We start from the raw sequence: 14,942 nt of genomic DNA, 5'->3' as shown, positions 1-14,942 counted from the left end.
TTATGGTATTAAATATTTCATTGCCAGTCATTAGGCAAGTCCAGATTAAAAGGCCCTCTGCTCCCCGCATCAGTTCACAGCAATTCCAGTGACAAGCTAAATGGAAGAGAACGGGAGGCAGCTCTTTCTCCAATGAGGAAGAAGTTATCTAGATTTTCAATTTCCTTAAAAAGCAGCTTTTCTATAAGCTCTACTATCAGTTGCATGTTTTATAGTTTACAAGCTTTGGGAGTTAAGGGTTTCCAACTCCATTATTACTCTTTTTTTGGTGCAGGTGTTTCAGAAGCCTTTGAGCATGAGTACCCAAAAAGGAAGTTTTGATCATAAGTTTCATATTTGCTGGCAAAACACAGTGGTCAAAAATATCTATTTGCTTACAGAATCTTACAAAAAAAATATCTGTCACAGCCCAAAAAAAGCATTTCAAATCACATCTAGAGTGTCAAAAATAAGTAAACTGACATTAGAGGAACTTATTTCTACTAAATCACTTTTATTTTAAATGTCTTTATACAGTTAACACTCAAAACCTGTATTTCACAGCTGAAGAAGTTGTATTTCAAGCTAGTTTAAGTTTGAGATCAATAGTTCGCCAAAAGCCTAACAGGGCAAACTCGTTAAATTAGAAACATGAACAACAGCCACAGAATGACTTCATACTCCAGACTGCACACAAAGCAAGCACAGCCATTCTTATTTGCTCAGAAAATGAAGAATCTTATTAAGAGACTACAGACCAAGAAATCATTAACAGGTGATCATCTAAGAACACCAGAAAGACTGGAACTTGAAATGCACTTTAGTAGGAAACAAAAAAACAAGGCTACATAGAATATGAGAAAAATGGAAAAACATAACTAAAGATTGCATCATGCAAAGTAGTAATAGTGAAAAGGAAGGAGAGATGATGTGGATAAACAACCAAACATGAGACAGTGCAATATCATGAAAAAACAGGGACAGTGTAATCTTTGGATGTATTACCCAGAGTCATGAAATAGATTATGTTCCTGCACTTAACTTTACCTCTCTCATGACAAGACATTATAAAAATCTGCATGCAATTCTGGTACTCATAGCTTAAGCAGATATATGGAAAGGGAATAGGAGAGAGCTATGAAGTGATTGAGCACTGATGATTTGATCAAACAACAGAAAACCAAGTCAGATACATTTATGTCAAAAAATGAACATAATACTAATTCGGTGAAAGCTATCAAAAAAACAACTGATCGTTATGGGATTCACCATTTCTTCATTTCATAAAATCAAGACTAGAGTACTTTTTAGGAGACCCATATCAGTCAAACAACGGAAGCTGGATGGCATTTAAAGGTTATGTTAAAGTAAAAATAACGCAAAATGAGTACTGGCTCCTCACCTACAAAATCACATTGTTTGAAGTAACCTTTAAAGTTTTTTCCTTTTTTTTAGTAGAACACTAACACGTGAGTAGAAGATTGACCTAAACTCAGCTACTCTTGTTATCTTACTAGATGATAAATGATTTGTATGCAATGCTGACTGTACTTCTCTAAGTATTTCTAATGTACTGATCACAGCATTATATAAGCATTATGTGATTAAAAGAAATGATTGCTTTATCTTTTAATAAATCTAGCACCTCCTGCACTAGAAAAATATTCAACGTGCAAATTCTTTATGCAAGTTCCATTAAATTTATTTGTACATTCCATATATGAAGAGATGAAAAAGATGCAAGTAGTCAAGAAATCACAGGGAAAAGGTGGCTTTGACACAATACAGTAAAATCATCACCTTGAAGGAAAGATTTCAGAGGGAAGACAGACACTAGCAATACCAGTTTAAAAAAAAAGTAAACTAGAGAGTAACTAGCTTGTAACTTAGGAATAATAACCAAGAAAACCTTTGCAGATAGGTGCAGCAGAATTCAGACAGGACAACAGTATACAAGTATAGAAAGGACAGACTACAATAAGACACCATGATTTCTCAAAGCCAAGAAAATATAAAGAACAGTCATTTCTGGTTCTCTCATCAAGGGAGCTGTGAGTTCATGGGACTGTGAAAGCTGCAAAAGGAACTGAAAGCATAAGGAACAACAGAGAGGCCAAAGGATACATCTTCAGATCCTACAGTGACATGGTAGCAGTAAATAACTTTTCTGGTTTCAAGATTCACATAAAGGGAGAAAGAGTTTTACAACAAATCCTCCAATACTGGTCATAGCAGTAAGTACAGAAAAGAATGGTTGCTGGAATCAAAATGTGTGCATTTTTTTGGACAGAGGATGTTTTCAATCTATTAATAAGTCAAAATTACCAATTACAGGACAAAAAAAATACAGAAGTCTGAGTTTAAAAGCCTGTAGCTGGGTGCTTGTACAGAAGCAATTATTACCAGTTCACAAGTAGATAAGATAGATTTAAAGCCTTGGCTTATAAAGGAGGCACATTCAGCAATATAGCATTATCCCACTTTGCAAAGCAGTGCCTTGTATTCACAGTAGGTTAATAGGGAAAAAAAGTGGAGAAAGAAAAAACCCACAAAGTACAAAAAGTAATCAGTATCAAGTCACACATTTAATGCCATCACTTGTTACCTGGATTTCTAATTCAGCAATATGCTGTTGGAGTTCAGCCACAGCTGCAATGCGGTCTGCCTCACGGAGCCGTACTGCCATCACTTCTTCTTTACTCTGAAAGTAGTAATAGACTGAAGCTAACAAATAATATCAGTTTCAGTTGATTAAAGACTGTGCACTACTTTTACCCAAAATCATGCAAGTAAAGAAAACTTAATACACTGCTGTGTGAAATATCATACCTATTGATAAGGCATATTCTAAAGAAAACAAATTTAATTTTAACCCATAGAACTGTGTAGTCATCTAATATCAATTCTAAACTATAATAATCTAAAAAAACCTCAGTGTAGTTTTGAAAACATGCTGTTATCAATTTCCAAGTCCAGAAAACAGCTGTCTTGTGTTCCAGAAATGTTATATTGTAAATTAAGAAAGAGTATCAACAAAAAAACAGCTCATGCTTCAACTTTTGACTTTATATATGAACAGCAAAGCTGCACAAAAGTTATTTCATCATTCTCTTTGAAAAAAAAAAAAAAAAACAAACCCAAACACAAACCCAGATATTCTCAACCTTATTTAAGTCCAGCTATGTTAATCACAGTATACAATAAAGATTTGCAAGACAGTTTAGAATAAAATTCTAATGCCAGTAATCTACAATCAGACTCCTGGTGTAAGTATAACCTGTAAATTTGCCTATAAATGGTAGGCAATTTGAGTTTAGACAAGAGAGAAGGAAATTTCCTTATTTCTATTTGATGGGGCAAGTCCTCAAGACTTCAGCACAAAACAATTAATATTGTATCGTCAGCAGCTTCTCACAACCACAGAGAGAAATAAGTATAGATACTGAGTGAGCAATACTTCCAGCTGGAGTGCAAGTAATTCTGGGGAAGAGACAAACTAGGCTCAGGTGTACCTACTTTTATGGCAGACTGGTATAACTGCAAACTGTAGTTACTGTAAATCAGTTCCAGTATTTCAGTTATTTTAACATCTGCTTCAAACTGACAGTACTTAACCACTCTTCATTAGAAAGTTTGGCTGAGACTGAATTGAATATGCCAAAGCTTATCTATAGTAGCTACTTGAAAACATGCTGTTTGTTTTGATGAGGATTCCTGTAATGAAGATACATCATCTACAGGATCCAATTAACAGCATTTGTAACCAGTGGAGTCCATTTCAGAGGAATCCATCATGTGCTAGCCAAAGTTTAGGCATTATTGCTAAATTCTGCTGCTTGATTGCTTGAATGAAGCCAAACCCACAAGTCCACAGGATTGCATGCATTTAACTGAAAGCTGAAGGACAGACTGGCTTGGTTTAAGTTTGGTATCTGAGATTAGTCAGTAGTGTTGCTCGAGATGGCACTGATACTTTATCTCTGAAACAGAGCATGTTCTCAATAATTACCACAAAAGTTGATACAGTAGGAAAGACAAGACTGGGTTGGGGGCACAAATCTTACGTTGTAAATTCTTTAGCAAAACTGATTAGAAAGATCAGTGCTGTGGTTCAAGAAATAATCTGAAATTAAGTCCTTGCTGTAGAAGCAATAGTCAGATAAAAAGGGGAAAACATAACAGTACACAGTGTGTACACAGTGACAGAAAACAGTTGCCGTATAGGTGGTACGAGATGCAACCTGCTACAAAAATTTTAATTTCTGCTTATGTATTTTAAGCTATCCTTTAAAGAAAAATACAAGCTCCAGAAACAATGTGCCAGATTGTTCTGCATAGAAAAACAACTGGGGAGTTGAAAATCCAAATATATCTTTTTTTGATACACCTCTTCAAGTAGAAATATTGCTACGTAGCCAAGATGTAGTGACAGAAATAAAACTAGACCATCATTTCAGATTACTTGAACAATAGGAAGGAAAAAAAAACCCACCACCTTAATATTTGTCTGTATTGCTCCATGACATTACCCGAAAGATGGCTGAAAACTTTCTTCATCAGTTTTGAATACAAAGTTGTTATATCAGTAACATGTTAAATAGCTTTATTTCAGGAATTTACACAGCAGTACTGTCTTTTCAGTTCAACCTGCCTATTATCATCTGCATTTCAAGCCAAATCTAAGTTGGTAGCAACACTATTTGGTAAAATTACAGATACCAAACCTACTTCTGGAAGGACTATAGCTATGACAAGTCTATTCTTACTGCTGGAGGGTTGCCCTTCACACTTGTAACATATGTCTTACATAGTAGCTATAGGACACACTGGTTTCTTGTACAGGTAGTTAGTATAAAAAAAAGCCAGTAATGTTTCAAGGTTTTGGTTTGACAAGCATAACAATGTTTCTCTTTCAACTTTAAACTTCAGCTGTTGTATTTTTTCTCTTAATTCACTTCAACATTAAAATCTCATTTTCCTCACACAGTGAGATAACCTTAAGCAATCCCAAGCAGGAATTTCCTTCATTTATTGCTGTATAGAGTTGGGGAGACAGGAACCTAATACAGTCTCTTCTATAAAAACAAAAAGTGAAAGCATTTGGCATGAATCTTAGATTAAGCTAAAAAAATCATACTTCCAGTAGTTTGAGTGTGGAGAGCAGGGAACAGGAAACAGAATGACAATCCTTACAAATCAATTGTCAAAGGACAATGGCTTTTTATATCTTCTCATTTTTCACTTAGCTGTATATTATAGAGTTTGAAATTGGTAAGTTTTTCTTAAGTTTGAAACAGCAATAGGAAGTTCAATACCAAGTTATGCCCCATTTAATGAGAGGAGAACACTTAAACTTGTGCATATTGTTTAACATGGCTTAATTTTGTTGATGACACGGCATTCTTATTAAATCTGTAAAACATTGCTGAATTGTTTATATAAATTATTAAAGTCACAATGACAGTTCACAACAAATGTCAGAGGCAGAGGGAAAAGGGAACATGAGGGGAAACTACATGAAAGAAAGGTAGTTTCCAACAAGTTAAATTTGAGCATCTTTCAATACAGTTAGCAAAAAAACCTTGTGTATTTAAACAGTACAGAAGCCTATATGGTATTATACTAACCCTCATCCCAAGAGGTCACACTCTAGTTCGCAGTTAAACAGTGGAACTCCAGGTAATGTATATGCATCAAATCGGTAGTACTTCATTTTATATCATAAATGTCAACTTGGAAAACATACTACAATGTAAACTGTGATCTTTTTCCTATCAGCGACTTCAGGATCTAATGTTAGTGTATATCAGTACTGCTACTTCACTGGCTATTGACCACTGCTACTTTCAGAGAATATAAAAAAAATATGACTGGTGCTTTGTCTATTACTATCACACTTTTCTCTAACCCATGTTAGAACATAACTTTCCAAGCACATTATCCCAGTGAGAATAGTCATGTATATTAACTCATTAGTCAGGTTATAGACATATTACTCTTTTATATTCAACAAAAACTTCAGATTATTGACTACACCCTCTCAATCTCTTAAGGATTAATGAGGAGCTTCACTATCAAAACCCAATCAAACAAAAAAGTTAAGGGTTATATGAAGAGACATGTCACCAAGATAGTGAATATTAAAAAAAAAAATCAATAAGAATAATCTCATCATTAAAAAAATAGCATTTAGGAAACCAGGGATTATGGTGAACAAAAAAAAAGTCAGCAGAAGCCATTTCTTCTAGTTAAGATTCAGTGTATTGTTTCCTAAAAGCTTGTGATGGAGTTGATGAGTCAGTATAAGTTACATCTTCACTGCACTTTAGATTCAGGTTCCTTTGGAAACAAATCGAACTGGTAAGACAGCAAGAAAAATGAAAACCTAAAAAAGCCTGAAATACCTGGAGTACATCTCAGTTATTTACTGTTCTTAAATTTCTTTAAAATGGAACTGAACAACAATAAAAATCAGATTCATTTTGCTGAAAGAACCATAACTAAGGCAAAACTAGCAAGAAATTGCCAATTACAAATTACATACTGTGCCATTGAGTAATGAACACAAGATCAGCGTTTACTACACAACTAAATCGCCTAGATTAATGTATTGCCTTGGAGAAAAGAAATTACAAGAAGAAATGAAAATCTGTAAAAACTGGGAAGTGCGATATTATAGCAAAACTATGCATATTAATAAGGATGTCATTTCATCTCCAGGCTAAGCAACAACGATAAACCACTCAAGCTACATTCTTGATTCATACTGTCCGTGGAAGCCTTTGATGGAATTGCAGCTAATGCAGTCTTTGGGGTACGTATGGTGTTACAAGCAAAATGTACATATATTGGATAAAATTGAAAAACAAACACTCAATCACTAACAGCGTTCTGCATGAATGAGAACAGAAACAAATAGTGCACATAAAAAAGGTTCAGTTACATTAAAGGCAAAACTAAGTTGTGATCATAAACAAATTATGTCACAGCATCTGCTCTCAAGTTGCCAATTCACAACCACAGTTTAATAAATGGTATTCTGATTATTCATCTCATTACAGTACTATTTTTAACATACTAAGTATTTAGAAATTACTGACTGTTCAGCACTACTATTTCATAAAAGGCTATTCATACATCTTCTAGAAATAAGATTTAAGTAAAAAGTTGTTTTCCTGTCTCTAGCAAATAATGTCTTAACTATAGTGATTTGTCAACTAATAGTGCCCTTTTTTGAAGTAAATCTCAGTAGCAATTTCAGGAAAATTTTCATGAAGTTAATAGAAAAAAAGCTTGTAAGACATATCCTTTATTTCTTGTCCCTATTATGCATGTGCAAGTTAAAGACATAAGTTATTAGTAAATGGTTATGGATTTAGTTACAAAATTAACTAATTAAATCTGAGATTCAAACTTCAGATAGGGGTCTCTTTTGTGCATCAACAGTAATAAAAACAACTCTTCTGCCCAGTGTTTTTGGGCTGTCCCCTTAAGGTCTGATTACTATTAGGCAATGACTACTCTAAAACTCCTTTCTGTAGGCCTCCCCATTCAAATAGTACTTTTACTCCCTTTTTTTGAACCTAAACTAATTCTGCAGGAATAGTTGGTATGAAGTAATGAACCTCTTCTGTCACTAAGGACACTCGGAGTACACAGTGATCAGAATCTGTTGTGTAAGAGTGTTTTTTTTATATATTATACACAGACACTTTTCTGAGTAGAACCACACCTTAAAGAAAAGTTTATCTTTGTGGGACCACAAAGCAGCAGCTCTGTCAAAACCTCAAGTGATTTTTGTTAGATGGGAAATTCAAGATGATATTGTCAAATCAGTAAAAGAAAGTTTTGGTTTTGTGATTTCTACTTCTCAATTAAGACACAATTCTATGCAACAATAGCAAGACAAGACTAAAAGTACATATACATTAGCACACAAATGGTTTATTCACAATGTTGTTTACCTTGCATTCAATCTCTGCTTGTCTACGTTTTGCTTCATTCAGCTGAGAAAGAAGTCCTTTGTTCTGTGCAGAAAGATACTGTACCTTCCCCTGTAGGTTGGTAAGCTCTTGCTCTGCCCTTCGTAAATGGTTACTATTGATCTGATTCTGAAATTTATGACAAAAAAAAAGGAAAGAAAATGCACGTTAAGGAAAGATCTTCGATATTAATTTAACTCCCCAAAGTCTGACAAGACTTATAGATCATTTACTATAAAAAAAACTTCTGACGAAAAACCATTCAGAATTTTCTAAGTGTAATCAGAAAAGTTTGCATGACATTTGGTTTATGACCAGGATATTCAAATTGTTCTTAAACAACAGATGACTCATTGTAAGAACATTATTGCAAAGCTCCACTACATCTGTTTTCCCAATCTCTTGCTTAGGTAAGGCAAAGATTTTGTGAACCTGTATCCCAACTACAACAACAAACTGATGCATCCAAGAAACATCAGATATGTCAGAAATAATACATGCACATTTCTCCGTCCAGTGAATTGCTGAAAGTAACATGGCATCTTAAGATCAGTGCATTAGTACAAGTCATACCATTTTTATTTGAAGCTGTGCATAGACCAGTACATAACACAAGAACCAATGCATTTCTGTCAAATGATAGCTAAACAGCATAGGCGTATACAAAGATGCTTAACACTGAAGTGAGAAGGACCTAAAGATCTTGTGACTTTAATATATGTAATCCAAACAGCAGGACACCTATGCCCCCTACTGACTAAAATAAATACACAGATGGGGAAAAACCGACGAAACAAAAGCACACCTTAACTGTAGTGAAACAGTATTAACACTTCAATGAAAATTTTAAAAGTTAAGGCAAGAGGAAACTTTTATTCAGTTGGTATAGAAGTGGTGCCTCTGTCAGAAATAAGCCACCACGTGCCTTGCAGTAAGCTCATCTCACTTCAGTAGCACATCCTTACATGCTCTCCTGGTTTCTGGGATTGCTGAAGCTTGTCAAGTGTTTTTGTTTGTTTAACCTTTTGGACACAGGTCTCCAAGTAACAGTTAAGTTTAGCACGTATTTCATTGGAAGATTTCTCAAAAGCCTGTTACAAATACTTCTCAATCAACAGCAAATTGTGCTTATTGATTCAGTTGAAAGTTCTCTAATATCATATGAACTCACCAACTTGAGTGCACTTTCTTTTCAGATTTGTTCGCTTAATAACAACTTATTCCCTAGTTACACAAAAAAGATCTTGGCAGACAAGTTATTTTTGTCTTTTCTGCACAAATCTCAGCAATGGTGAATCATGCTTTTCTTTTCTGGCACATGAAAGGTAAAGCTTCTGCTAAAAAAACCTGACAACATGCAGCTGTTTTGCTGAGAGTCCACCATTCAGTAACCAGACTCATGACCTCAGCAGGTAGTCTAATATAGACAATTTCACCAGACGAAAGAAAACACTGCCATTTAAAGAATTAGAACTACTATTACCAGAATCATCAATTAGGCTTATGAAATTTAAAACACCTTTAACATACTTTTGTTATGTCACTTACAATTTAATGAATTAAGATTCACACACATTCAGAGTCTACCAATTAGTCCAAATGAGAAATTCAGAAAGCTTAGTCCTGGAAAAGACTAAAGAAGAGATGTTAAACTAAGTTGGACTGTATGCACTAGATTTTCCCTCCTGGTCTAACAATGTTAAAAAAGTACATTTTGGAACTAAAGTCATGCCTGTAGATGGTAAAGATCATCATTGGACATCTGACACCAATTTTCCAGCATTCAGCTCAATTCACACATGCTAACATTCAATAACATACCTGCGTTTCCATCTCCATCATTCTTTGTTTGGTCTCTTTCAGTTCAGCCTGAGTTTCCGCTTCTCTCAATCGGACTGTCATCAGCTCATCCTGTAGCTCATTCACTGTGTTTTTTCTGGGAGGGTCTTTCCATCTTCCAGCGGTACGAGCTAGATGACGCTAAAAAAAATATACCATGGCATTGCTGATAATGCCTGATCTTTCCTGGTGTTCTCTTATTTCATTTAACATCTCAGAGTTATATGGGGACAAGTTGCTATAGTGCTCCTGTTTGTCCTAAAAACTAGAAACCTACAGAAACTTACTAATTTTAAGAACAGACAATTAAAAAGCTGAAGACAGCCATACCTAACTACAGTAAATCAGTGAACTGCAAGTATATCCTGAGACTTTTGCCTGTTTCTAGCTCTTAGTAACATTTAGTGAAGTAGGAGTACTGATCAGGTACTTCCTTTCTACCAGAATGGTTAGCTGGTAGCACAGGCTCTCTACCATCTATAACAACTAGGGACTAATTTATAACATACTTTTGAAGTCATATTTCTTGTGGCAGCTGCATTTACAGATTTTCTCACCTCAGCGGCTTGATCCACAATCACTGGTTTCCACTTGATCTCTACATCTCAAAATTTCTTAGTCTTTTGCTTTATCATCATTCATTGCAAATAAAAATTGCTAGAAGTGTATTGCTACCCATACCTGCCAGTGTTCCTCCAAATCTTTGACTTGTTGCCTTAGTTCTTTGAGACCCATCAGAGCTTCTGCTTCTCTTAATTTTACCGCAATCAGTTCTTCTTGTAGTCTAGCAACATTTTCCTCATCAGGGAGAGAGCTGTTCCTCTGCAACAAGCACCATCCTCTTAAATATGTATTTGAATAAAACTGTGCTTAGTGAGAGCCACTCCAAGAATACAGACATGGAATGATAACTCTTACTACTAAGCAAACACTCTCAATTACACATCCCTTGCAAAATGAAATCCCTCAAAAATGTAAGTTCCTGGATATAGCAAGCGTGTATAAATATCTTCCAACTGCCAACTACAGAAAAAAATTTACGAGGTAGTTTTAGGCATTTGGACTTCCCGACTTCCCCAGATGGTATCCATAACAAAGCATTGTTTACACTGTTTTGCAGACGTCATCAAAAATAGGGAGATAAATCTGAAAGATTTTGAGCTAGTTGATAAAAGCAAAGCAAACAAGGAACTGAAATTACACCTTTAGAATTATAAATTTTGTTTAGACTTACAGGAAAAATAATAAATGGAAATTTATTTTGAGGGAAGTAGGTCATCTGCCTTGGAAAAGGAGAAAAGATATGTTGATAAAGGAACCATCCATTAATATTTATAAACAACAACCAGTCAAGAAAAGGTCTTACAGATGAAAGCACATGAATGTTTACAAAAACACATGAAGAAAAAGTAGAAAGACTAAAGAAAGCTAAACAGAAAACAGAAACACACATGGCAGGAGTGACCTGGGGAAAGTAAAATAGTGAGGAAAGCATAATAATGGAAGTCTGGGAAAAAACAGATGGGGAAAAAAAAAAAAAGACAGTCTGCCTAACTACAATATCCCTACATCAAATCATTGGTCACCAAATACTTGAAGTTGAACTGTGCTTCATCACTTTCTACTTTATTTTGCAGTAGTAATTTTCAGCAAAATCAAGTATTTTTGTAGATATGTAATACTGTGACAGTTGCCAGGTTTTCTTGAGAGTTGAGAGTAAAGAACATTATTAACATTAACAGAACACAGCACAATAGCCATTTATTAGCATCTCCATGTTTCAAAATCATGGGATCCAATTACTGGCAAACATAGGAAATGATAGGGTGTGTTTCTGAATGTTTACATCGCTGTCAGTATAGCCATGCAAGTCTTGGGTTATTGAGCAGAATTTTCCCAGATTACATGACACATCACTAACAGCAGTAAAGAGCTGTATTTGTAGGAATTTGAGGGAGTTAGCTTCAGTCACTTTCTCATATGCTTAAGTTCATTATGACAGACTGAAATACTACTGTACATCTGAATTTGTCTGGTACACTGGAATTTCCCCCACTACTCCATTTTTTTCACATTTAAGTTTTCAGTGAATGCTATCTTCATGCTGGTGAAGGTTAGATAAAGAAACAGTCTCTTTTTGAACTTTGAAAAATACCTTAGATCATGAATTCTTACCAATGTTCAGTACTGTGAAAACTACCACACTACTAGACTGTCAGACTCCCATCAAGCCCCTCAGATAATTAGAAAAGAAAAATCTCAACTCCAGTGGTTAATCTAATTAGCTAGTAAGTTTTGGCCACATTCTTGAGTATACAGCTCTTTAAAATTTCCACGAGGAAACATTTTCCAAAGCCAATACAACAGGATCTGAAAAGTGTGCTTTATGTTAGGTCAATTAGCGAGGTTTTTCTTTCCTTATTTTCCTATTTTACTTTGCAGTTAAGTTTTTCTTCAAAGAAAGGTAAATGTTTGACAGTTGGATTGAGTACAGCTTGAACTCTGGCATCAGTAAGTTACAAGCTGCGATGGCACCCAAAAAGCAGTAGAGATTTTGATACTAAACAGTGGAGCTATTCTTCCCCTGCCCATAATGGGATAAAGTGGGAGGCACTCAGGAACTCAAGACCTGGGAATGGTAACATTCATTCTTTCCTCCTCCCCTCCCAAACTATTTAGTTTCACATCACCTCAATGCTCACCCTAAGCCTACTGCTTTTGTTGCACAATGTAATTTTGAAACAATTGATGTTTACTGTAAAGACTCCACCAGAATCCCAAGTTTTCCACTGCAGTGGCTTCAGGACCAGGAGAAAAGTGATCTGTTTTTCACAAACCTTTCCCAGTGCAAACAGATCTTAGTTTTTTTGCTATATTAAGCATCTTGCAATCATGAAAACATAGAAGAGAAGATTCTAGAGCACAGTTATAAAAAGAATTACAGGACCTGTATTCTGTTTCTAGTGCTATTTTACACAGAGGGTCCTGGTTTGATTTACCTTTTCCATCTCTAGAACTTTATCTTGCATCTCCTTCAGGGCACAATGGGATTCTGCTTCACTCAGCCTGGCTTGGACCAGCTCTTTTTCCAGCTGTAGCACAAAGTCTTCACTGTATCGTGAACTGCATTTATGCTACAAAGTTTGCAGAAATACGTTTAGTATGAAGCACGGATGGTTTGAAAAGGGGTTTTATATGCCAAACTTGGAGTGAAAAGTACATTCAAATGCTTAACATTAGGAACACTAGCTTAAGATCAACAAAAGTGCTTACCTTATACAAGTCTATTAACATGTCCATCCAGACTGCTAACATTAAGAATCCTAATGCTATGCCTCTCAAACAACTGCACCTCCACACAGCCAAATGTGTGAGACCAAACCAAGACCCCTATTAGTACTGATGAGCAACAACTCACACTTTTGTCTCATTGTTACCCAAACTGAAAAATTCTTAAAGGATCTGTGATTCTTTTGTGATATGCAGAAAAAAGATGCTTAGGAAAGACTAGCTAATTACAAAGTTAATACAAGTATCTCTCTTGATACCTACTCACTTAAACTCCAATTCAACAGAAGCCTTCCATAATCTTGGATTTAAAATAAAGCCACGTATGCTCCAATGCACAAACACTTTGGCTTGCCTCTTTCTTCCACTCCAACCCTTGGCTCTCGTTTGCTCACACTATACATATTCCTTCTGAGATTCTCTTCTACGGCAAGCCCTCTGGATTTAGGAGAAAAGTCCAGGCACAAATAGCAGTATAGCTAGCCCCTTCTAGACAGACAGCATAGGCCCAAGGTACAAAGAAACTTGGTTCTTTCCATACAGGACTTACTCCAAGACTATCCCCAGACAGCTTTGCACACCCAAACACATTGCCTCAATAATAAAAGAGCAGTTCAGAACTTAAGGTCACCCTTTCCAAACTTCGGGAGAAAGGGAAAAAGTCATAGTTCTGCTCAAGTAAGTTAATTCACCGTTAACTTATTTCTTGACTGTTGATTAGCTAGAAAAGTAAGATCTATCCTTTCACTTGCTAAAGCACAATTTTATGAAACTGCATCTTTCAACAGATGCATCCAACTGAAGTCATACTAAGCATTTGTATTCAAAAGCCCCACTTAACTTTTTCCTCCAGTCAATAGTTACAAAATAAATTTTATTTCTTTCTTGGGTCACTTTAAAATGACTTGAGATTCACCACAGATTGTCAGGCTTATTTGACAGGCCATGCCATAATCAGCATTTAAATTTCTGGTTTAGGGGAAAAAAAAAAAAAAAAAAAAAGAAAAAAAGGTGTTGAAATCCCCAAAGCACCATTGCCTAGTTGCTGAGTATGCATAGCTACCCTGAAAATTAAGTTTAAAGGGAAATCATTTAATACATCTTTGGTGCCATTAACTAGACTGTGAAGAATAACTACTATACTTGGATTCATAGATGAAGTTTTATGCAATTACCAATGCAACTTTAAAATCCATATAGTCTTCAGTATACTAAAGATACAACTATTTCTTACTTTATTTTATGTTTGTATCAAACAATTTAGATTTCTGCATATAAAAACAGCTGACAAAATTAACAGAAAAGTCTTCAGTGCCATATGCTTCTGTTAGGGTATGACATTCCCTGACCTTTAATGCACAAACCAAAGGCAAACAGGACAAAAAAAAACATTTACAACATGTAACTACAAGGTCAAGGAAATGGGGTTTCATTTATTTTTATACTTCTGCATGCCAACTAAGCCTTTCATCATGACAGAGTACAATGCAAATTCAAAATCTACACTAACCTCAGTGTTACCATTTGTAGTATGTCATATATATATGTCTACAGGGAACTATAATGGAGGGGATATATACAAAGCATTAAGAGGGAAATATAGCTCATGCAGGCAGTCTTTAGTGTCACTGAGACTATCCATTTAAGCACTCGTCCTACTTAACCGTGCAGCTGAATAAACACGAAACAACGTACAAAGATCATAGTATATTAAATATTAATTTTCCCTTATACAATACTAATTTAATTCATATCCTTTTCAACCCACATAGTGTCTTTGCCTCAGCAAGCAGTGGAGGTAGCCCTGATTTGAGTGTAAGGAGAGGATGGGTGGACAATGCTGATGCATTTCTA

At 35.4% G+C, this 14,942-nt stretch overlaps 1 protein-coding gene across 5 annotated transcripts in view; it reads right to left on the bottom strand.

Moving 5' to 3' along the window:
- EVI5 (ecotropic viral integration site 5) overlaps window positions 1-14,942 on the bottom strand; it is an 87,783-nt gene that overhangs the window by 35,525 nt on the left and 37,316 nt on the right. For 4 of the 5 annotated variants that reach the window (XM_075039002.1, XM_075039004.1, XM_075039005.1 and 1 more), the window contains 5 exons: window positions 12,800-12,934; window positions 10,482-10,622; window positions 9,783-9,941; window positions 7,944-8,090; window positions 2,585-2,680 (listed from right to left, as the gene is read on the bottom strand). In XM_075039002.1, coding sequence (XP_074895103.1) covers window positions 2,585-2,680; window positions 7,944-8,090; window positions 9,783-9,941; window positions 10,482-10,622; window positions 12,800-12,934 — 678 coding nt within the window. The remainder of the gene's footprint in view (window positions 1-2,584; window positions 2,681-7,943; window positions 8,091-9,782; window positions 9,942-10,481; window positions 10,623-12,799; window positions 12,935-14,942) is intronic. The other variant, XM_075039003.1, reaches the window with a different exon arrangement.

Source organism: Buteo buteo, chromosome 10, assembly GCF_964188355.1.
Source record: "Buteo buteo chromosome 10, bButBut1.hap1.1, whole genome shotgun sequence".
NCBI classification, from domain to species: Eukaryota; Metazoa; Chordata; class Aves; order Accipitriformes; family Accipitridae; genus Buteo; species Buteo buteo.
This window is presented reverse-complemented; position numbering and strand designations above follow the sequence as displayed.